We start from the raw sequence: 23,868 nt of genomic DNA on the forward strand, positions 1-23,868 counted from the left end.
GAGGTACCGTGGAAAAGTGCGTGGCTTTACGCCAAGTGTAGGTTTTATACATCGCGATTTGAACGTGAAAAAGTTCTTACGCCATATTTCTGTGCGTACGCACCGTTTATACATGAGGCCCCTAGACTGCAAGAGTTGTGGAATAAACGGTCACATCGAGAAAGCATGTAAATCCAAGAAAGCTACAGAAAGATATTATAGACATGAAAGTAAAAAGGCAGCATTTAGTCAAAAGAAAAATGTTCATTTGCTGCAACCGCAAGAATTAGAAACAACATTAGGAAGTGACACATCTGAAGATGAAGTGTTTTTAAATATTTTGAGTCTTGAAGGAGGCTCACAGGGATACCAGGTATCTCCATTTTTGGAAGGACAAAAAGTATACACGGAAGTGGACACAGGGGCGGCTGTTTCTCTTGTGTCAGATAAAACCTACTACACGTTCCTGAGGCACCTTCCACTAAAGAAAACTAATGTAGTGTTAAAAACATATACAGGTGAACCGGTGAATGTGAGAGGCCTGATAAAGGTGACTGTTCAATTGAATGGGCAGAAAGCCACTTTACCACTTTATGTAGTGGGAGGAGATTACCCATCATTATTAGGAAGATCATGGTTAAAAAAAAAATCACATTGAATTGGCCAAATGTTTGTATGCTGCCCAGAGGAGAAACAAAGTTGGATGCAGTACTTGGCAGACATGCTGAGTTGTTTTCTGGTGAACTAGGGAGCATGAAGGACATCACTGTCAGACTTGCCACTAAACCTAACAGTCAACCGAAATTTCTGAAGGCCCAACCAATTCCCTATGCTATTCGACCAAGGGTTGAAGCTGAACTGGATTCTTTACGTCTGGTGTTCTGAAACCTGTGAGTGTAAGCAAATGGGCTACTCCTATTGTACCCGTGATTAAAAACGATGGATCAGTACGTATATGCGGGGACTTTATGTTGACCATCAATCCTGTGTTGTCTGTAGAACAGTATCCACTTCCGCATATAGATGATCCGTTTGCAGGCCTTGCTGGAGGACAGAAATTCAGCAAAATAGACCTGTCCCATGCATATCTCCAAATGCATGTTGAACTAAAGTCTAGAGAATTGCTAACTATTGTGACCCCTAAGGGCCTGTTCCGTTACTGCTGCCTACCCTTTGGAATCACCTCGACTCCAGCTCTATTCCAAAGAGCAATGGACCAAATCTTAAGTGGGCTTCCAGGGGTCCAGTGTTATTTTAATAACATCCTTGTGACAGGAAGAAATGAAGAAGAGCACCTTCAACACCTGGATGCCACTCTTCAGCGCCTAAATGAATATGGTCTGAGGGTTCGCAAGCATAAATGTGAATTTTTCAAGTCCTCTATAGAATATTTGGGACATGTAATAGATGCTTGTGGACTGCACAAAGCACCCTTAAAAGTTAAAGCAATTTTTGATGCACCTGCTCCTCAGGATGTAAGCCAATTATGTTCATTTCTGGGACTTCTCAACTATTATAGAAAATATATTCCAAATTTGGCAACTCTTTTGAGGCCATTGCATCAGTTGTTATGTCAAAACAAAGCTTGGAAGTGGACAAAAGAATGTAGAAAAACTTTTACCAAAGCAAAGGACGCTCTCATAAAATCTGATGTTCTTACACATTTTGACCACACACTGCCACTGCAGCTTGCCTGTGATGCTTCTCCATATGGAGTTGGTGCAGTGATTTCACACATTATGCCCTCCGGTGTGGAGAAACCAATTGCTTTCGCTTCACGTACATTGAATAAAGCTGAAAGGAAATTATGCACAAATTGAGAGGGAGGCACTGGGAATAATTTTTGGAATTCGCAAATTTCATCAGTACCTATTCGGGAGAAAGTTTACCCTTCTTACAGACTATCGACCCCTTACTACCATCTTCGGACCTCATACTGGTATACCATCTCTAGCAGCTAGTCGAATGCAAAGATGGGCATTACTTTTATCAGCCCATACATATGATATCAAATACCGCAAGTCTGAGTTGCATTCCAACGCAGATGGACTCTCACGTTTACCCTTGCCAGTTACCTGTTCAGAAAGCCCAGATATGGATATATTTTATTTTAAGCAGGTAAATGAGACACCAATGACCTCAAATCAAGTAAAAGGATTCACTCGAAATGATCCAGTACTGTCTAAAGTAATGGACGTGGTTCTTACTGGTAAAAGTCCTAGTACTTTACCAGAACTAAAACCCTACCTTTTTAGGAAAAGTGAACTGTCTGTGCAGGCAGGTTGCCTTCTTTGGGGTCGCAGTGTCATCATTCCACCACCACTGCAGAAACTTTTAATCCAGCAGCTACATGCAAGTCATGTTGGTATTGTCCGCATGAAGGAGATTGCAAGAAGTTATTTTTGGTGGCCAGGAATAGATGAACATATTGAGGAGAGGGCCAAGGCATGTTCTTCTTGTCAGAAGATTAGAATGCCCCACAGCTGGCACCACTTCACCCATGGGACTGGCCTGAAAGGGCTTGGCAGCGCATCCATGTGGATTTTGCAGGTCCCTTTGAGGAAAAGATGTTTCTGGTGGTTGTAGATGCCTATAGTAAGTGGCCAGAGGTTGCTGTTATGCGCTCAACAACTGCTGTTAAAACAATGGAAAAGTTGGAGGAATTATTCTGTCGTTATGGCTTTCCAGAGCAACTTGTGAGTGATAACGGTCCTCAGTTTGTGTCACAGGAATTTGCCACTTTCCTACAAGTCAATGGAATTCTGCACATTCGCTCTGCACCACACCATCCTTCCACAAATGGTTTAGCAGAAAGGTTTGTTCAGACAATGAAGCTTTCACTGAAGGCATCGCAAGATGAAGGCTCTCTTCATACACGTTTGAACCAGTTCTTACTGTCTTATCGGAATTCTGAGTACAGCGCAACTAAACTTTCACCTGCCATCCTAATGATGAAAAGACAACTTCGTACAATTTTTGATTTGCTAAAGCCACCAGAAACAAAACAAGTGGTACGTCATCATCAACAAAAGCAAGTTGAACATCAAGACAAGAAAGCAAGAGACAGAGTCTTTCGTCCGGATGACACTGTATTGGCTCGAGGTTTTAATAACAAATACAAATGGGTTCCTGCCACCGTAATCAGTCAGAGTGGACCTGTTTCTTACACTGTCTGCACTGCTGATGGTACTGTTTGGCGAAGACATGTGGATCAATTGTTGCAGGCATCACCAGCACCCACTGAGCCACCAGATGTGGACTGTCCTGAATTGAATTATGATGTTAGTGAAAATCAGTGTCCTATTACTGAGGAAGAAGTGTCACCTATTGAAGTATCAGGAACTCCATCACCTCCTGTGAATGAGGAAGAGTCAGCTAGAAAATCTACAAAATATCCCTCAACTATTTCATTTTCAACAGATGCTCGCACTGAACGTCGTTATCCTGCTCGACATAGACAACCTCCTAACATTTACAAGTTTAGGTACAAAACTGTATGCATGCATTGTTTTACAACTGGGCTACACTGCCTGCTGAAAAATTCACCTATACCTATTGACATCATTTCATTTCATCAGTAGACTATTTCTGTGTTTAATTTTATGCATAATCATCCCTTTCTCAGAACCCATTTTTCTGCTGCAGCATTGCAGGAAACCAAAACCTATCCTAAAGCTCACTGGTATAAATAAAGTGTACACAATCAAAATGAGATATCTGTGCAGGATTGCTGGGTTCACACCTTATGACAGGATTAGGAACAAAACAGTACAGCAGGAGTACAGTAGAATCTTTGCTTGCTTAAGCTGAGAGGAGCCAGGTCAGGTGTTTTGGTACCTTTGCCACCTAGGTACTTTCAAAAGAAAGTTGAGCACAGTCCACTGAGAGAATGTCTAGGGGCAAACAAAGAAAAAGTGGGAGGATTGAATATCACTGCCTGCTAGGCGGCCTAAAAAATAGATAGACATTGTATTGTCTGTGCAATTGGTATGTTTGATTCACACTAATTGAAGGGCTTGGAGAGTCAAGGTTTTGTCACTTGCATCTATGTATTTGACTAAACCTTCATCATCTTCCTCAAATACTGGAGGACAGCTTGCATTTCTCCATTTGTTCCCTCAAACGCCTCCAGTGAGATTCATCCTCACTGGCTGCATCACATTCTAATATGGTATCTGCTTGGGTTAAGATCATAAAGTGCTGCAGAAAGTGGTAAAGGCAGCACAGACTATTACTGGCACCCACCTGCATTCTATTCAGGTCATAATGCAACAGTCACTGCCTTAGGAAGACAAAAAGGGTTATTAACGACCCCGGCCATCCTGCATAGCTTCTTTCCTCACTCCTCCCTTCTGGCAAAAAGTACTGGCACTTTGGCACTCACACTAGTAGATTTAGGGGTTGTTTCTATCTAGAAGTCACAAGTTTGCTGAACAGCCAATCAAAAGATCATAAAAACAAACACTAACATATAGAATACGTTTAGGAATGCTAGTATCTTGCAACCCAAGGTAAGATAAATGACTTGCTTTTTTGAAGAGAATAACAATTTTTAGCAGTGCTAATACAATTACAAAACGAAAACGGGGCTTTGCAGCTATATCTTATTAATAAATTTAAAATCCGTAATTTTTAGCAGTAATTGCCATTAGCAACACGAGTAATTGTCTTGGATGTATTTATAAATAAACATAATAATATATTGATAACAATGTATCAGTTTCTATCAAAAACCTGAAAATTTCTGGATGATTACTGACTTTTGAATTTGAACGCTCTGTTGAAGGCAATGTATAATGTAGTTTGACTACAAGATCCGGAATACCCTGCGCTTGAAGCTCATGTGATATACTGTATAGCGTCACTTGAAGTAGTAGGACTACAAGAGCCGTGATTCTCTGCGTAACCGTCAGTCTATTCTCCGGGGTGTTTTAGGCCTCTCGGCTGGGAAAACGATAGAGTAACGACATCATGAGCGAAACTGCATTTAGAAGTAACAACGAGGCCAGCTTGAATACGGATCAAATTTCAGATGCCGTCGATAAAATTGACATGTCTCTTGGTAGGTAAGAACCGTTCGTTTTACAAAGCTCGACGTCGGCGACTCAAGTTTGGGTTGCATCCCATCGTAAGTTGGCTAAGGCCTTTGAGCTTCTTATTTTCATTTTCCGAACCAGAGAGAGTAAAAGTAAATGGTGAATCCAGTATTTAGAAACGTGGTTACAAACGGAGATTCTTCCAGGTAAGGTGAACATGTCGAGTACAATCGAATAAATGTGGGGGTATGCCCATTGTGGAAAAGCGGTGCATAGTTTTGTGGTTTGTTGGTGGGATGCGGCGGAATGGTAGGCAAATACAAGTAGAGAAAACTGGAGGTTCGAGTTTCTTAGGCATGGATTATTTCTGGGGCGATAGTTATTGATGATTTTTAAGCGAGCAAGGCCAATAAGGTCATCATTGTTGGTAAATTCCTACTCAAGTAAAATTTACAAGAATAACCTCGAGATGAGGTTTTAAAGTTCCCTAGACGCTGTGTTTAGATGAAGTAATATTCACAAACATTTTACATCGTTTGGTCAAGTTTGAGGTTTAGCCTTGTATATTAGAAGTTCGGTTTCCTAACTTTTCTTAGGTTTATTGTTACCCTCTGTCACTTAGAACTAAAATAATTGTCTGTCATTTTCCCTGCTTATAGTTCATTTCCTATAGAAAAGTCGACCTTTTGCATGTGACTTTACAGAATAAATAAAATCATATCAACAGTTTAGTATCTTTTTCATAGCTTACAGTTTATTATTGTAACATTTTTAGATGTTTAATGTTCTTCCGCAGAAGGGTGGCAGCTCCACTATTTTTGTGTATGTATCGACAGTTCATTTCATAAATGGTACTCGCAAATTGTTTATGTTTTTGTCGGATTGTTCGATTCTTAAAGAATGGGGGTTCTGTGTAATAATGGGAGCACATTTCTAGTAGGTCATTCAGTAGCTCAAACTTGAATGTTCATGTACGAATTTTGTTGATATTTTATAAATCCCGGCTCAATATTAGCAGTCAGTTTTATTCCGAAATACTCCATTTTTTGGTTTTTCTTTTTGTGCAGTTTGAGAACCGAGCAATCCAGCGTCATGAGGTACGAAATGCAGCTCAACGTCCGCATATGGCATTGGCATGTTTACAGTCATTCTTTCAGATAAAATGAGATTGCTTGCACTGATTTGACAATTTTTCTGTCCATGTTTATATAGCCTGTATTAATACTACGGCTCATTTATAAATTACAACATGTACTTGCATACTCGGGGGCCTAAAGGATTTCCTTCTTGTGGGCAATTACAGTAATACTCGTAAGTATAGTATTGTGAAGATGGTAATAGTAAGTAGCATAAAATTTTCAGCCTGAAATCTAACTGAATAAAAGTCCCTGAATTTGCGCTGATAAATTCAATATCAAGTCAGACTGTAGATTCATAAAAACGAGAGTGTTTTTGATAGTGGATGAATCCCTTTCCCTGTTTCAATCACATTGTGGACACCAGAATAACATGTTTAAAAAGTAAAATAGATTAATTCATTATCTGGCTTGACTTTCCAGCTCATTGACAAGTGGAAAGAAACATATTACACATTTGTTTTTAATTACATACCTTTAAACAAATGTGTAAAATATGCTGAAGCCTGCCTAAAAGCAATATTCCTTTTTTAATTTTAACACTGACAGCTGAGGGTAGGGAAGACTGCCGGCCCCTGTGGTATCCAGGGTGAACTTCTTTGGGCTGGTGGTAAGGATGTCCTGGCATTCTAAGCAATCTTTGCTTCCATTTGAGAAATGAGTGTCATCTGAACTGACTGGAAAACTCAACTTGTCATCCCAATCTGGAAAGGGAAGGGCGATTGCCAGGATTGCAGCAACTACAGGGGGATAACACTGCTCACGGTACTGGGTAAGGTCTTGCTAGGTTCATGCTCAATAGGATCTGTGATCACCTGCTTATCTTACCAGCGACCAGAGCAGTCTGGTTTCACGCCTAAGAAGTCTACCATCAACCGCAGAGTTTCTTTGTAGCCTTTGTCAGTTTTCATAAAGTGTTCGACTTAGTTGATCGAGCCGCCATGTGGGACATCCTGAGACTTCGTGGGATCCCCTCAAGTTGCTGAATATCATGGCTGGCCTGTACACTAGTACTATGAGTGATGTGCAGAGTGAAGGCAGAACCTCTGCGTTTTTCCATGTTGATTCTGGGGTTCGTCAGGGTTGTGTTCTTGCAACGATTCTGTTCAGTGCTTACATGGACTTGGTGTTGGGCAAGGTCGTGGGGTCCAGTGGCTGTAGGGTATCTGTTGGTGAAGAAACATTCACTGATCTTGACTTTGCTAATGATGCTGCAATCTTCACAGTGTCAATGGAGGCTCTGATTGGGGCACAGCCGTCAGCAGTGTGTCTGTCTGCGGAGTGAGTATCAAGCTTGTCAATAGGCATTCTTGTCTCTGGTGACTCTTCCTATGAAGAGAGCATGGGTTGTCACAAGGTTATTGAAAAGGGGTGTGTGGTGCTCCTGATAACTTTGCAAAAGGGTGAAGGTCCAAGTCTTTAGATTCCTGGTATTTCCTGTCTTGCTATATGGCTGCAAGGAATGGACACTATCCATTGACCTGAGAAGAAGACTTGTCTCTTTTACAGTACTGTGTCTCTTTGGAGATTCCTTGGGTACTGCTGCTCTGACTATTTGTTGAATGAGTGGTTGTTCACACAGTCTTGAATGAGGCACATTACCTGCATTGTGTGGGAGCGTCAGTTACAACGCAATATCCATTTGGCACAATTCTCCGTGGGTGATCTGGCTCACAGAATCCTCATTGTTGAGGGCTGGAACAGCTGGACCAAGCCAAGGGGTCACCCATATAACACCTGACTGCGGCAGATAGATGGTCATTTCCGGAGGGTGGGACTGGACCGCTTGTCTGCCTGGGAGGTTGCTAAACAGAATACAGAGCTTTTTCATTGTTTGGTGGGTGTGGCAATGTGCTGTAACAGTGCAAGCTCCCCAACCTGATCTGACTGATAACAATATGCTTAAACACTGTTTTCTTTTTAATCTATAATACAAATATTTTTGAAGACATCTTCCCATTTAACAATGATAGCATTTTGTGGCTTTATAACTTATCAGAGTTAAGATACAACACAGATTTACAGTTGCGCAAAAATTTTATTTCTGTCATCCTAAAATATTTATTTTATATTTGTAGTCTACTTTGCGTTGTACTTTTCCTTGCATGCTTTATACTAAAAAGCATACTAATGATACTAATATTATTAAATAATAATATTAAAAAATAAACATTAAAATTATATGTAAATAAATGTTTAAATTCTAATATCCATGTATATTATTGGGTACAACGTTAAAATCACTCGCAGGTCATTATGTTGCTGCGATGGCACCTGTTAAGAGGTGGGATATATTTTTGGCAGCAAGTAAACAGTCAGTTCTTGAAGGTGATGTGTTGGCATTGGGTAGAATGAGCAAGCGTAAGGATCCAAGTGACTTTGACAAAGGACAAGTTGTGATGGTTGGACGACTAGGTTACGGTGGTGTGGCGGAAGAGCTGCTGCCTTACAGCAAAAGGGTCACGTCCCCTGCCTGGAGTCTGCTTTCCTGGTGGGTTTCTTCCGCATGCCTCGGTTTCCTTCCAAAGGCATACAGGATAGAGGATTTGGTAATTCTAAATTGATGCTACTAGTTTATGTGTGTGCTTGTATTCGCCTTAGCATCCAACCCTGGGGTTGTTCTGCCTCACGCTTAATGCTAGCTGGGACTGACGCAACCCTATACTGCTAAACAGCAGCTCTACTGCTATGTCACCATGCCCAAACATGATTAATTATTAACAGTATACATTATTTAAGTTAACAATTTAATTTCATAATAAAAATGGAATCAAGTATACATCTTAGTATTCTAAAATGTTCAGAGAGCTTGTAATATCATGAATGTAATGTATTCTGTATGGCAATCACTGTCTGCTTGCTTCTGTCGGTGTTAAGAAAAAGCCTGTTTAAGAGGAATGTAGCATTTTAACTGGTTCAAGGAATGCTTAGAATATGAAGCATTTAATGTATTACATAGAGAATTCACCAAAAAATCTTTTTGTTGCTGATAGATGGCAGCACCTGCCCTGCATTCCAAAATGGTGGGGAGATGGTTGTCAGTTGAACAGCAATTCTTTTGTCTTGTATTGTTTTCCTGCATTACATTAAAAGTTGCATAATTAGATCTGGACCACCCTATAAATTAGTTATATTTAATGTTTGCCTATATATTAGTGCATAGTCTATGGGAGGTTCTTATAACCCCCACAAGCTGAATTGAATTGGTATATTCTATTTCTTGTCTATCTGATTATAGATTAGTCTCAGTTAGTGACCTGCCTTGCCATGTGTAAGGCATCAAAGCCACTGTGCGCGATGTGCCCAATAGTATGAAAGTTAACATGCTGTATTGAACGTGCAGTGCTGTACATTTAGAGCATACTGAAGGTGAAGTAAAGCATCCAAGTATAGAAACAACTGAAGTTTGATAAGAAGAGCTAAGTTTAGAGAAGAGACATTTTTGTCCAATTTTTTTGCCTTCTATGTGTGTAACAACCTTTTTTCTTCTTGTGTAGTCTAGTTTCTTTGAATTTTCACTAGATCTTTTAAAACAAACTTTTGGATTTCTTTTGTCACGCATTTGACCCATGCTTGATCCTGATTAACGCACCAGCAGCCACAACAAGACTTTCTCAAACCCTGTCGTAACAAAACATCGATTGTAAAGTGAAGTTTACAATGTTCTACTTTAATGACAAAACAAACTATGAGATTAAAGTGGAAATTTTGAGATTAAAGGACCTTCGTTTTGCATTTGCAGATATTCTTTTTTACATGTACTTTTGCCTTTCTCTTTTAGTAACACTGAATGGAAGGATCTATTTATTTTGATTTACATATTCAAATGGTGAATTCTGGGATGAGTCGGGGTGTGGCCATAGTCACACTAATTTGCTTTAAAACGTTGATTGGGATTTATAAAGGGAAAAGTGTGTGGAACTTTGCTTATGAACAGTTTTATGCATTGTAGTTTGTGCGTATGCACGTTTCTAGCTTTGTCCATATGGTATGTTTTAGTGTGAATTCTACGCCATACATTATACATAAGGCCCCAGTTCTTGTGTGGTGTTACCAGTACGTAGTGGCTTATACCTACCCAAAGTGGTCTGAGGAAAAACAAATGGTGAACCCATGACAAGGTCATGGACGCCCAAGGCTAATTGATAAGCATGGGGAGTGAAGGCTAGCCCATCTGGTCCAATCCCTCAAAAGAGCTACCGTAGCGCAGAATGCTAAAAACTTAATGCTGTCCATGAGTGACTGGTGTTAGAACACACATTACATCTCTGCTTCCTATGTAGCCACAGACTAATCGGAGTGCTCTGAGCATAAGAACTGGATCATGGAGCAATGGGAGAAAATGGCTAGGTCTGATGAATCATGTTTGTTTGTTTTTTTTTTTTTAAAGATCATGTGGACAGCTGCGGTACGTGTGCGTCGTTAACCTGTGGAAGGGATGGCAGCAGGATAAACTATTGGAAGAAGGCAAGTTGGTGTGATGCTCTGAGCAATATTCTGCTGGGTATCCTTGGGCCATGGAATTCATGTGGATTTTACTTTGGCACATAGTACTTGCCTAAAGATTGTTGCAGACACGTGCATCCCTTTATGACAGTGGTATTTCTGGAGATTATTGCTTTGATTCATATTGCAGCTTGTCAGGGAGTTGACTAAAAAGAGTGATACAGTGCAAGGTATTGTGTGATTAGGAGTTTTAGTGTATTGGGTACCCCCCTAACCACCTTATTGTTTCAATGTGATGGATTGCCCCGTGCACCAGGAAGGTGCCTATGAAGAGTAATGCAGTTTGAAGTGTGGTATCCCATGTTCACGGAAAAGTCTGAAGTCCAAACTACTAATAGATTTGTAAGATGGTGCCAGTGCTTGTGGTCAACCAGTCCGCACAATTTATCACCCTAGCCCACCAGCGATATTTCCTAGTTGAACAAAAAGTACATACTCTGGAGGAGGAGCTAGAAAAAGAAAAAAAAAAAAAAACCAAAGTACTAGGAGATACAAATGGCCATCATTTTTGTAGTGGGAATGCAACAAAAGTTCCAGAGTTTCAAAAAGTCCTTGGTTCCTGAGAGGTTCCTGCTGTGGGAAAGTGCCTAATTTCATGAGTGGTGGTGCAGTTTGGGCTATACACCATGTGCAACAACAGCTCCAATTCAAAGATCTTATCAAGAGGCTCGGACATTTGAAATGTGACTCCACATTGAACTTTTAACAATTTTCCATGCCACAGAGGAATTTGGACATCTGGCACTATAATGTGTTGGTATAGTGCTTTATTCTAATGTGGGTGATATAGGCTCCAACCACACACAGCCCTGAATATATTATGCCGAGTAGATTATCCTTCCCACATTGCATCACAGACATAATATAATGTATGTTAAATTTCTAAAAATGAAATGACCGATGTGTAAGGAGATCACCCTTTTGACATTCACCCACCACTCAATAATATGATGACCATAGAATGTCTAAAAACTTAGCACCCCCAACATTTCTAGTATCAGCCTTGATCACTTGCCCATTATGCTCCCTCTCGCCACCCATTTCTCTGTCTTGACCACAGATTCTGACAAGTGAACCTAACTGAATTAATTTAGCCACTATCTCAGTATGATTTTAAACCAGTTAATTTAGCGAAGAGAGCACCTTTATAATTACTCAAAGTAGGAGAAGTGAAATAGCGGTACTTTGACTTTTAAAAGTTTTATCATTTTAATGGTGGTGTAAAAGTAAAACTTCAAAATATGTAGACAGTTGTCAGTCTCTCAAATTGTTTATATTCTTACTTTTTTGGCCATATTTTAGTGAAAAACCATTCTCTAACATTATTTATTCTCCACGCAGCCTTACTACTGAGGTCGGCAATATTCTAATTTGAATGTTTCAGAAGTTAAGGATTGCAGCATCTTAAAGCTGGAATGAATTGTAATCTACATACACACCTCTAATACAAATAGTTGTCATGCAATGTCCACATAGGCGAAAGGGGATGTGGGCTAAAGGCAGCTTTCTTTTCTGAGTATCTCAAAAGCCAAGAATTATGGCAATGTAAAACTTGAATGAACTGTGATATACAGACATTCCTCTAATAGGATCAGGGTTTATTAAAGATTTTCATTCCTGCATTAGCAACAGTAACCCCAGTCTATTTCTTATCCACATGTTAATTTGAGCTAACATCAGACTCTTTTCCAATTTTAAAATATCTAAAGGTAAGAATGGTGGCCTTATTAAACTTAGGTTGATTAAAATCTGTGGGCACATCCCTAATAGGAGTGAAATATTTGAGATTTGTTACTGTTTCAGGAATATTAACCTTCACATGCCCCTTCTGTACACAAGAGTTAGACTTTTATGAGTGCATCGGGAATTTAGTATATGTAAAAAAAAAAAAATTTCCTGTATCATTGTTCATATTCTTAGTTACAGAACATGCATAGACTTATTTACTTGAAAATGGATTACAGTGTCATAGAAGTGTAAGTTTGTTGATAATTGGTGTTTAATATTTATTTTAGTATTTGTCATATTTTCCTTTTCATGATTGCTTTGGATATATTATTCTGAATTTATTCTATTATTTACAAGTAGTTCTACAGGGTGGTCCAGATCTAATTATGCAGATCCAGATCATCTGGATGACTTTGATTTATGCGGGGACGATTCTAGTTCGGCGCGAAGACGATTCTTCATGTCGTCAGTTTGCACACTTCTCGATGGTCCGGGATTTTTCAGGTGATTGTCTATGTAATAAACTTAAGTTATAGCGTAATGAAAATTGCATAATTAGTTCTGGACCACCCTATATTTATTCAAAATATATCGTCTACTTTTTACATGAATTATGGTCATTACTTGATCTCCGTTTTTTTGATATATTCTTGTATCCTGCTTCTTGTCTTTCTGTTTAACTAACTTCATTTTCACTTCTATTTATCTAGTGATGTTTCATAATGTTAAAAATGTGAAGTTGCAGGGAATATTTTCCATGTACAGGCAGTCCCCGGGTTACGTACGAGATAGAGACTATAGGTTTGTACTTAAGTTGAATTTGTATGCAAGTCGGAACAGGTACATTATTTTAATAAATGCTATTGTTGACGACTGTAACCAAGTGCTCTGCTAATGAATGATGGAGTTTCACCTCTCTCTGACTTTTTTTTATTATTTCTACTTTTATTTTCAATGATGATGGTTTTTCTCTTCTTTACTGTATCACCAGCACTTGCATCAGATTTGTGTTTCAGAGACATTGTTGAAGGGTGAAGATAAAAGATTAAGATGAGCTCTTCTGCACAGCACTGTACAAGCTATCACTGCAGGAAGGCACCAGTCGTCAACACATCTGATTAACTGACAAGAGACAACTTCCTGCTATGTACGTAACAGTACAAGCAGGCTTGTTATTGAGAATGAATGGGGGTGTCGACGGGCTGTTCATCATCAGCCCACCACACATTAACTTCCACTACAGTATGCTGGCTGCAGTGTCCACCCACCGAGAACGAACACGGTGTGGCCAAATGTGGGTAGTGAATCACCCCCATTCAATAGACAGCTTTCCAGTGCACACTACAATGCTACCCCCTGCTGCTACGTTCAGCCACAAGCAGGTCACCGATTGCAGCATTACCAGCCACCCACCGAGAATGAACACGGGTAGGCGTGTGTGGTGGGCGGGCAGGCAGTGAAGCAGCTTGCCGCCATGAGCCGCCCGAGGAACACTACATTGCGCGAACAGCAAAATCGTCCCCCTCCACCCTCTATGCAGCCACCACTTGCAGCATTACCAGCCGCCCACCGAGAACGAACGGGGCAGCCATGTGTGGTGGGCGGGCAGTGAAACCGCTTTCTGCCGGCAGCCGCCTAAGGGACACGACACGACACGACACGACACTGCGCGAGCAGCGAAATCGCCCCCATCCAGCCTCCGCTTGCAGCATTACCAGCCGCCCACTGAGAACGAACGGGGCAGCCGTGCGTGGTGGCCAGGCAGTGAAACCGCTTGCCGCTGGGAGCCACCCGAGGGACACTACACTGCGCGGGCAGCCTCTGGCCGAAGATGACGGAGTGGCAGTTACTGAGGCACGTGCGTCGTAGCTGCAGCCCTGTTCGTAAGTCATAGGTCGGATGTCCATAACCTGGGGACTACCTGTACCCAATTTTATAAATGGTTGCATATATTCCTGTACCTTCTATACAGAAGGGGTGTGTTCAGGGTTGTGGCAGCATTAACCAGATAACCTTATGTTCTGAGATATTCAAATTAGAAGAGATTATCTCTGCAGGTCATGATTAAGGCTGGTAAGACACAAGTGGGGCTAAAGGTTGGGAAAGTTGCTTGTATTGTGAAGCAAATGTCATGTTTCATCCATGTTATTAAACTTGAGTGGATTAAAATTTGTTAACACAAGTTTTAATATTTCTGTAATCCTACCCTGTTAAGATATTAAAACTGGAAAGGTGCTTATTCTTCATCTGAGGAACATATGGTGAATATTCATTCTGGAGATAGTGTGTCTTAATTCAGCAACATGAGTCATGTAAGGGTGACTCCTACTCTTAAAGAATCATCTGTAGCTTAAAACTCACCTTGTTTTATGCTACCACAATCCTTAACCTTTGAGTTCTTCTAATTATAAAAAGGCCAATATGTAGAATAGGGTTGTTAGGTTGCTGTAATAGCAAAAGTAACCCCAACATTGATATCAACCTAACTAACAGCCATTTCTAGTAGATTGTGCTGCCACAATCCTTTGGGTCTGAGATATTCAATAAAAAGACCTATATTAGCAAGTCACAGTTGGTTAAGGCAAGCTTCACGGAAGGCAAATTAGAGACTAAGGTTTGGGAAAGCTGACTTTCTTGTAATCCTTTTGGACCACCTCTTCATAGATGACATAATCAAGCTGAACAGGAGAGAGCAAAGAATCGCCAGAATGAGTGGTATGGCACAAAACTGGCACAGAGGACCATGGCTACAGAAAGGAATTCCTAGGAAAGGACCACAGCAAACCAAAAGTAAGCATATTCCCCTAAATTATGCAAACTGTGTTTGTCTTTTAGCTTGAATGGTAGTTTTTTTTGCAATTTATTTGTTAATCTTTGAGTTTTACCCATTAATTTTGTCATTTTTAAAACATTTCCTATTGAGTGCCTACATTTATTCAAAGGGCAGATTTACCTAGTTAAATACTGTTAAGGAAAATTTAACTGCTTGCTTTCCCCTTCTCTTGGTCTATTATGAATAGGCTTCAACAGGATTGGCATCCGAGGAAGACGACTTCAGCCGCCATCAAGGCGGCGCCCTCAGGGAGTCTTAACAGGTTTGGCATTGCGGAAGGCTCAGCCGCTGAACAAAGGAGTTAGTCCACTGAATAGACAAGCTTTTCATATGATGGTGAGAAACTGATCACTCAGTGCTTTATTACTTATGATGAACCTCAAGAATAACCTTTGACTTGAAAAACACTAATCATTTTGTTTCCCATGGGCAATTGTGGTCTGAAGTAAAGTATGCCTGTGCTTGCAGTTTAAAAGTGTCCACTGCATTGTTTATTTTATTTATAAAAATACTTTACTATAGAACACATGATTGTGGAAAAATTTCTACTTGAAAAATGCAAATCTTAATTTAAGAAATGCTAACATTTTATCTGAATGTTTTCTCATTTTTATAACTTTCATAATTAGTTTACTTTTATTACAGAGAGCACGTCAAATGCTGCAAGGGAGATTGAACACTTACAGACAACCGTCAGGCCTGTGGATGCCTTTGTCAGCTAGTAGTTCAAGGTTAGTGGCATCCTATTTTCTTTGATGTACTACTCTTTTACTTTATCTGATAGATTTAATTATTTTCAGAAGTGGCTTGCCAGCCAACAGTTTCAGACCATTAATGACCCTTCCAGTACTCCAGTCCCAAAAAGATGCCCGACAAGCAACTTTCTTATTCCGAAGGGGACTTACGGTAAATTCCAACATACACTTTAAGGAACAGGTCATAGCTTTTTTTGTCACAACAGCAAATAAGTTTTCTTAGTTGTATTTCAGGTTCAGACACCCCTACATCCTGGTTCAGGGCAGTCTCTGGTATCTCAAAGAACACGGAGGTAGGTGTTGTGGGACAGGAGTGCCAGGCTTTTTGAAGCTTGCTGTTGAATACTGAATATTTATTTATTTTTTTTTTGTCATTAGATGGCGTATGACCACGACCAATAATGGGATCCTAACTGTTTCTATTGACAACCCAGCTGCTCGACTGTTTGCAGAGTGAGTGCCACACTTTTCTGCTGTCTGATTGGTCGATAATTTGTTAAATTTGGCTGCAAAACTTAAGCTCTGGTTAAATAAAAAAATCACGCCATTTTTGCATGAACAGAACATAAAGGAGAAGAGGTTTCCAACAACTTCTTTTTAATGCGTTGAATGATGTGCATTGTTTGTGCTAGCTGTATGTCCCAGGTAATTTGTTCTCTTTACGATGTTGTGGAGTAGCATAGCATTGTATATAGTGAGTTGCTCTGAGTAAAGAAAGAATGTAGTAGCAGAGCAGTGGTTTTAGTTGCTAAGCCCCAGGCCTATATAACAAATTGCTGCAAAAAGACAATACACTAGGAATAAAAAGTTAAAACGTCATAAAACTTTGGCCTTGTTAGTAGTTAAATAATATTCACACACATTTTAATGTTTCACCCACATGTGAAAAATAAACTACCACATGAAGTGTATTTTCTTTTTTTAACATGTGGACATATATCTTCATTTAAACATCATCATAATTTAGTAAAAGGTGATGTAATTGGGAGGACTATGCAAATTTGACGTTGTAATAACTTTTTCAACAAACAAACCGGTAATGAAAACCAAAAGGAGGTGCTTCCTTGTCTGTAATAGGTGGTATTGCCCCCTTAGGCAAAAAACAACCTCATGCACAGTATGTGCTTGCAGAGAATCTTGGGATTCAAAATGGACCCAAAAGTTGAGTTAGTCATATATCTAGGGGCCAGAGCTCAATTCTGTGTGTGTGTGTGTGTGTGTGCGTGTGCGTGTGTGTTTTTCCCTATACGGAAAGTAATGACAATGAGAGGTACTGTACATATTAGTAGAACCATATCAGTCAAATTCTCCTAACTCACTTTCCAGTTTCGTAGAGAGTAGATCTGTCTGTCATTTATGCGCTTTTTCTAATAACTGAATTAATCTGTCTCTAAAGTGTGTAAAATACCTAGGGCCTTTTGTGTAAAAGGTGTGAATTCTTAAAGTTATGTACACCCATTTCCATGCTCACTTCAAGATGTATAAAAATTAAACTTGGTGTAAAGCTGTGCACATTTTCATGGCATCCTCGCACCATGAGTATGCATGTTTCTGCTCGGTTTTGCGAATGGGTGGCACCCAGCATCAATGCAGTTGTTGCTGTTTTTGTGTTTCCATTTTTAAATATGAATTTGTGATGCAGGCTTTATGAAATACACCAAAATTAATTGCATATTGTTTACAAATTTAATTCACTTGATTGTAATCATTCTGCAACAATATAATGGTACATGGAATGGCCAAACTATTCCAACTACCTGCTTTAGCATTTTTAGAAGACATTACAAATGGAAGAATCGGAGAGTGTGTATTTATAGATGATGATTACTAGGATGTATACTTGATATCATATTTATGATGAAATGCATTGTCTTGGTTTCCTTCCAAAGGCATGCAGGTTAGGGGATTTGGTGATGCTAAATTGACTCTACTAGTATATGTGTAGCTCGTGTTCACCCAGTGATAAGCTGGCATCCCATCCAGAGATTGTCTCTCTACCTATGCTTGCTTGGACTGGAGCGACCCAGGATGGAATAATAAACATGTATGACAAAGATTTTTCAAAGTTCGTTAAGTTTTGAAGAATCTGCGTTCTTAGCTTACAGCTGGTTTTACCTTTATTACAGACACTTATTGTGGGGCGTTACATGGAGAAAGAAAATGGAAGGACAGGAACTGGGGGTTGGTACGTTTGACAGACGCATTACTGCTGCAATAAATTATTCCATCCAGCGTTATGTCTGCCCCAGTATCGTGCCTCAGCAAATCATCTTTTTCCATACCTTCCTATCTTCTGCATCTTGCTATATCACACCCATTACCTGCATGTCCTCTCTCACCACATCCATAAACCTCCTCTTAGGCCTTCCTCTTTTCCTCTTGCCTGACAGCTCTATTTTTAACATCCTTTTCCCAATATACCCAGCATCTCTCTTCTGCACATGTCCAAACCAACTCAATCTTGCCTCTCTGACATTGTCTCCCAACCGTCCAACCTGAGCCGACCCTCTAATGTACTAATTTCTAATCCTGTCTATCCTCCTCACACCCAATGCAAATCTTAGCATCTTTAACTCTGCCACCTCTAGCTCTGCCTCCTGCTTTCTGGTCAGTGCCACCGTCTCCAAACCATATAACAAAGCTGGTCTCACTACCATCCTGTAGATCTTCCCTTTCACTCTTGCTGATAACAGTCTGTCACAAATTACTCCTGACGCTCTTCTCCACCCATTCCACCCTGTCTGCACTTATTTTCACCTCTCTTCCACGATTCCTGTTACTCTGTACCGTTGATACCAAATATTTAAACTCCTCCACCTTCTCCTACTGTACTCCCTGCATCCTCGCTATTCCACTGACTTCCCTCTCATTTACACAGATATATTCTGTCTTGTTCCTGCTGACCTTCATTCCTCTCCTCTCTAGAGCATATCTTCACCTATCCAGGGTCTCCTCCACTGCTCCCTGCTCTCGCTACAGATCACAGTGTTATCAGCCAACATCATAGTCCACGGGGACTCCTGTCTAATCTCGTCTGTCAACCTGTCCATCACCATTGCAAATAAATGGCTCGGAGCCAATGCCTGATGTAATCCCACCACCACGTTAAATACATCTTATCACTCCTACAGCAGACCTCACCACTGTCACAATTCCCTTGTACATATCCTGTAGAAAACTCTAAGATACTTCTCTGCCACTTCTGACTTCCTCATACAATATCGCAACTCCTCTCGTGGCACCCTGTTATATGCTTTCTCAAGTCCCACAGTGATGTGATGTAACTCCTTCTGTCGTTCTCTATACTTCTCCATCAACACCCTCGGAGCAAACACTGCATCTGTGGTGCTCTTTCCTGGCATGAAACCATACTGCTGCTCACTAATCATCAGCTCACTTCTTAACCTAGTTTCCACTACTTTTTCCCATAACTTAATGCTGTGGCTCATCAATTATATCCCCCTGTAGTTACTACAGCTCTGCACATTTCCCCCCCTTATTAAAAATTGGTACCATTATACTTCTCCACTCCTCAGGCATCCTCTCACATTCCAAGATTCCATTAAACAGTCTGGTTAAAAACTCCACTGCCATCTCTCCTAAACACCTCCATGCTTCCACAGGTATGTCATGTGGACAAATGGCCTTTCCATTTTTTATCTGCTTCATACACACGTGGACAAAATTGTTGGTACCCTTCAGTCAATGAAAGAAAAACTCAAAATGGTCACAGAAATAACTTTAATCTGACAAAAGTAATAATAAATAAAAATTCTATGAAATTTAACCAATGAAAGTCAGACATTGATTTTCAACCATGCTTCAACAGAATTATTTAAAAAATAAACTCATGAAACAGGCCTGGACAAAAATGATGGTACCCCTAGAAAAGACTGAAAATAATGTGACCAAAGGGACATGTTAATCCAAGGTGTGTCCACTAATTAGCATCACAGGTGTCTACAATCTTGTAATCAGTCAGTGGACCTATATATAGGGCTCCAGGTAGTCACTGTGTTTGGTGACATGGTGTGTACCACACTCAACATGGACCAGAGGAAGCGAAGGAAAGAGTTGTCTCAGGAGATTAGAAAGAAAATTATAGACAAGCATGTCAAAGGTAAAGGCTATAAGACCATCTCAAGCAGCTTGATGTTCCTGTGACTACAGTTGCACATACTATTCAGAAATTTAAGATCCATGGGACTGTAGCCAACCTCCCTGGACGTGGCCGCAGGAGGAAAATTGATGACAAATCAAAGAGACGGATAATACGAATGGTAACAAAAGAGCCCAGAAAAACTTCTAAAGAGATCCAAGGTGAACTTCAAGCTCAAGGAACATCAGTGTCAGATCGCACCATCCGTCGTTGTTTGAGCCAAAGTGGACTTCATGGGAGACGACCAAGGAGGACACCATTGTTGAAAACAAATCATAAAAAAGCCAGACTGGAATTTGCCAAACTACATGTGGACAAGCCACAAAGATTCTGGGAGAATGTCCTATGGACAGATGAGACAAAATTGAACTTTTTGCCAAGGCACATCAGCTCTATGTTCACAGACGGAAAAATGAAGCATATCAAGAAAAGAACACTGTCCCTTCTGTGAAACATGGAGGAGGCTCTGTTATGTTCTGGGGCTGCTTTGCTGCATCTGGCACAGGGTGTCTTGAATCTGTGCAGGGTACAATGAAATCTCAAGACTATCAAGGGATTCTAGAGAGAAATGTGCTGGCCAGTGTCAGAAAGCTTGGTCTCAGTCGCAGGTCATGGGTCTTGCAACAGGACAATGACCCAAAACACACAGCTAAAACACCCAAGAATTGTTAAGAGGAAAATATTGGATTATTCTAAAGTGGCCTTCTATGAGCCCTGACCTCAATCCTATTGAGCATCTTTGGAAAGAGCTGAAACATGCCGTCTGGAAAAGGCACCCTTCAAACCTGAGACAACTGGAGCAGTTTGCTCATGAGGAGTGGGCCAAAATACCTGCTGAGAAGTGCAGAAGTCTCATTGACAGTTACAGGAATCGTTTGATTGCAGTGATTGCCTCAAAAGGTTGTGCAACAAAATATTAAGTTAGGGGTACCATCATTTTTGTCCAGGCTATTTTTTTTTTAAATAATTCTGTTGAAGCATGGTTGAAAATCAATGTCTGACTTTCATTGGTTAAATTTCATAGAATTTTTATTTATTATTACTTTTGTCAGATTAAAGTTATTTCTGTGACCATTTTGAGTTTTTCTTTCATTGACTGAAGGGTACCAACATTTTTGTCCACGTGTGTAGCTGTTCCTTCCTTCTTGGTAATCAGTTTCACTTCCTGATTCACTATGCCCTCATCCAACCTTTCTCTCTCTCTCTCCATTCATCAGCCTCTCAAAGTACTCTTGCCATCTGTTCAACACCTTCCTCGCTTCTGAGTACGCTTCCATCTTAATCCTTTATCACCCTAACCTGCTGCACATCTTTCCCAACTCAGTCCCTATGTCTAGCCAATTGGTACAGGTTCTTTTCTCCCTCTTTAGTGTCCAACCTCTCATACAATTCATTATTCACCTTTTCTTTAGCCTTTGCTACCTCTCTACTGTCTACTTTCTTCATCTCTGATTATCCTTCTTCTTTGCTAACCTATTCCTCTGTATACTCTCCTGTACTTGCCCATTCCACCACCTGGTTTCCTTTTCATCCTTCCTTTATCCAGATGTCACATCAAGCACCCTTCTTGCGGTCGCCCTTACTACTTCTGCTATAGTTTGTCCAGCTGTCTGGTAACACTTCACTGCCACCCAGTTCCTGTCTTACCTCCTTCCTGAACTCAGCCTTACAGTCTTCCTTTTTCAACTTCCACCATTTGATCCTTGGCTTTGCCCTTACTCTCTTCCTCTTGATCTCAGTCATCATCCTACAGACCTCCATCCTGTGCTGCCTCATTATACTTTCCCGTGCCACCTCTTTGCAGTCTTCAATCTCCTTCAGATTGACAATCCTGCATAGGATATAATCTACCTGTGTGCATCTTCCTCCACTCTTATGTCACCCTGTGTTCCTTCCTCTTCTTAAAATACACTCACCACAGCCATGTCCATCCTTTTCACAAAATCCACTGTTGTCTGACCTTCATTCCTTTTCTTGACCATATCTGCCCATCACCTCCTCATCTCTTCTGTTCCCTTCACCAACATGTCCATTGAAATCCACTCCAATCATTACTCTCTGTCCTTTGGGTGTACTGTCCATCACTTCATTCAACTCACTCCAGAAATCCTCTTTATACTCCATCACACGCCCAATTTGCAGGGCATATACACTAACAACAGTACACCTTCAATTTCCAGCTTTATAATCATCACTTTGTCTGACATTGTTTCCACCTGCAAAATACTCTTGAGATACCGTTCCTTCCGAAAACCCCCTACCCCATTTCCCCACCCCCCATCCACACCATAATAGAACAATTTGAATCCACCTCTGATGGTCCTCCACCTTCCCTACTCCCCTTCCATTTAGTCTCTTGCATGCACAATATATCAGTCTTCCTTGTCTCCATCACATCAGCTAACTCTTTCCCCTTACCAGTCATACTGCCAACATTCAAAATTCCTACCCTCTGTTCCACTCTATTTACCTTCCTTCTCTCATCATCTTCGGCCAACAGTAGCCCAATTTTGGCCGTGATCCTGTTGGCTAATAGTAGTGCTGGTGGCTGTTGTTAACCCGGGCTTCAACCGATCCGGTATGGAAATCTGTATTGTTGTCTACATATTGATCTGGCTAAATTTTAGACTGGATACCGTTCCTGACATAACCTTTCTCATTTAACCAAGCTTGGGACTGGCACAAAGAAACACGCTGGTTTTTGCATCCCCTGTGGCGGGCTTAAAGGGCATATATACAAAGGGTGTAAATCATAAAAAAATAAAATCTGTACAATATACACATGTACATGTGTTACCACCTGTGATTTGTGAGATAATTAAGACATGTTTTTCCTTATGCCAGCCAGAGTGAGTGCAATATTTACTGATTGGCAGGCACTGATGATGGCAAAGTTTTGAACACATGACATGCAATGGAGATTCAAAAATACAGGAGACAAGATAAAAATAATTGGAAAAACATGCTATTTGAGATGTTTTTTTTTGAGGCACAGCTCTTCATTAAATGTTACATTTTGGGGTAAGAATTTCTTTTTCTAGCATTATTGTGAGAAAATATGAGGTTTATGGTATACTAGCAAAATACCCGCGCTTCGCAGCGGAGAAGTAGTGTGTTAAAGAAGTTATGAAAAAGAAAAGTAACATGATTGTCAATGTAATTGTTTTGTCAATGTTATGAGTGTTGCTGTGTATATGTGTGTATATATATTAGGGATGGGCGGTATCCAAATTTTGATACCGTCCAACCTCCTCCCTATTTTACCTCGGTATACGGTATTACCGTGAATAATAAAAAAATTTGTGACGTAAGGCTCAGACAGCATCACCAAACTGTTGGCTTGTGCCTAAACCGTTCAGAAACTGAATATCAAACACTAATACTGAAACAATAACAAAATAACATGCGGAACAATATTAACAACTTTTATTAGCAACAAATAGCAGTTTATAAAAAAGTGCAAATACAACAGTCAAACAGAATTAAATTAACATAAACATCCAGAACAGTTTTCCGGAGACAACACAAATCAATTAAATTAAATCACACCGCCTGAACAACTTTTAATAACAAATATGAGCAGCTTATAAAAAAGTGCAACTAGACCCACAACAGTCAACCAGAGTTGAATTAACATAAACATCATCCATATTATAAAAAGTATTGCCAAGCAATAGTCCTAAACAAAAACGTCTTCTTTCCAATATCGTTTTTAACGTAAACCAAATAAAAATAC

General features: G+C 40.2%; 1 protein-coding gene and 1 pseudogene across 8 annotated transcripts in view; both read left to right on the plus strand.

Moving 5' to 3' along the window:
* The first annotated feature begins 732 nt into the window (after positions 1-732).
* On the plus strand, positions 733-3,560 carry LOC120539835 (annotated as a pseudogene).
* Positions 3,561-4,452: 892 nt separating this feature from the next.
* Positions 4,453-23,868, plus strand: part of LOC120536386 (UAP56-interacting factor-like) — a 46,017-nt gene continuing 26,601 nt past the window's right edge. For 3 of the 8 annotated variants that reach the window (XR_005635110.1, XR_005635111.1, XM_039764712.1), the window contains exons 1-8: positions 4,862-5,045; positions 10,542-10,618; positions 15,050-15,175; positions 15,406-15,554; positions 15,864-15,949; positions 16,019-16,124; positions 16,208-16,266; positions 16,352-16,426. Coding sequence is in view for 6 of the 8 variants with exons in the window: in XM_039764712.1 (XP_039620646.1) it covers positions 4,951-5,045; positions 10,542-10,618; positions 15,050-15,175; positions 15,406-15,554; positions 15,864-15,949; positions 16,019-16,124; positions 16,208-16,266; positions 16,352-16,426 (773 nt within the window). In the remaining 2 variants the exon portion in view is untranslated. Of the gene's footprint in view, positions 4,491-4,861; positions 5,046-5,081; positions 5,222-10,541; positions 10,619-15,049; positions 15,176-15,405; positions 15,555-15,863; positions 15,950-16,018; positions 16,125-16,207; positions 16,267-16,351; positions 16,427-18,099; positions 18,159-23,868 lie in introns of those variants that run through there. The other 5 variants (XM_039764718.1, XM_039764730.1, XM_039764725.1 and 2 more) reach the window with 5 other exon arrangements.

Source organism: Polypterus senegalus, chromosome 1, assembly GCF_016835505.1.
Source record: "Polypterus senegalus isolate Bchr_013 chromosome 1, ASM1683550v1, whole genome shotgun sequence".
NCBI lineage: Eukaryota > Metazoa > Chordata > Cladistia > Polypteriformes > Polypteridae > Polypterus > Polypterus senegalus.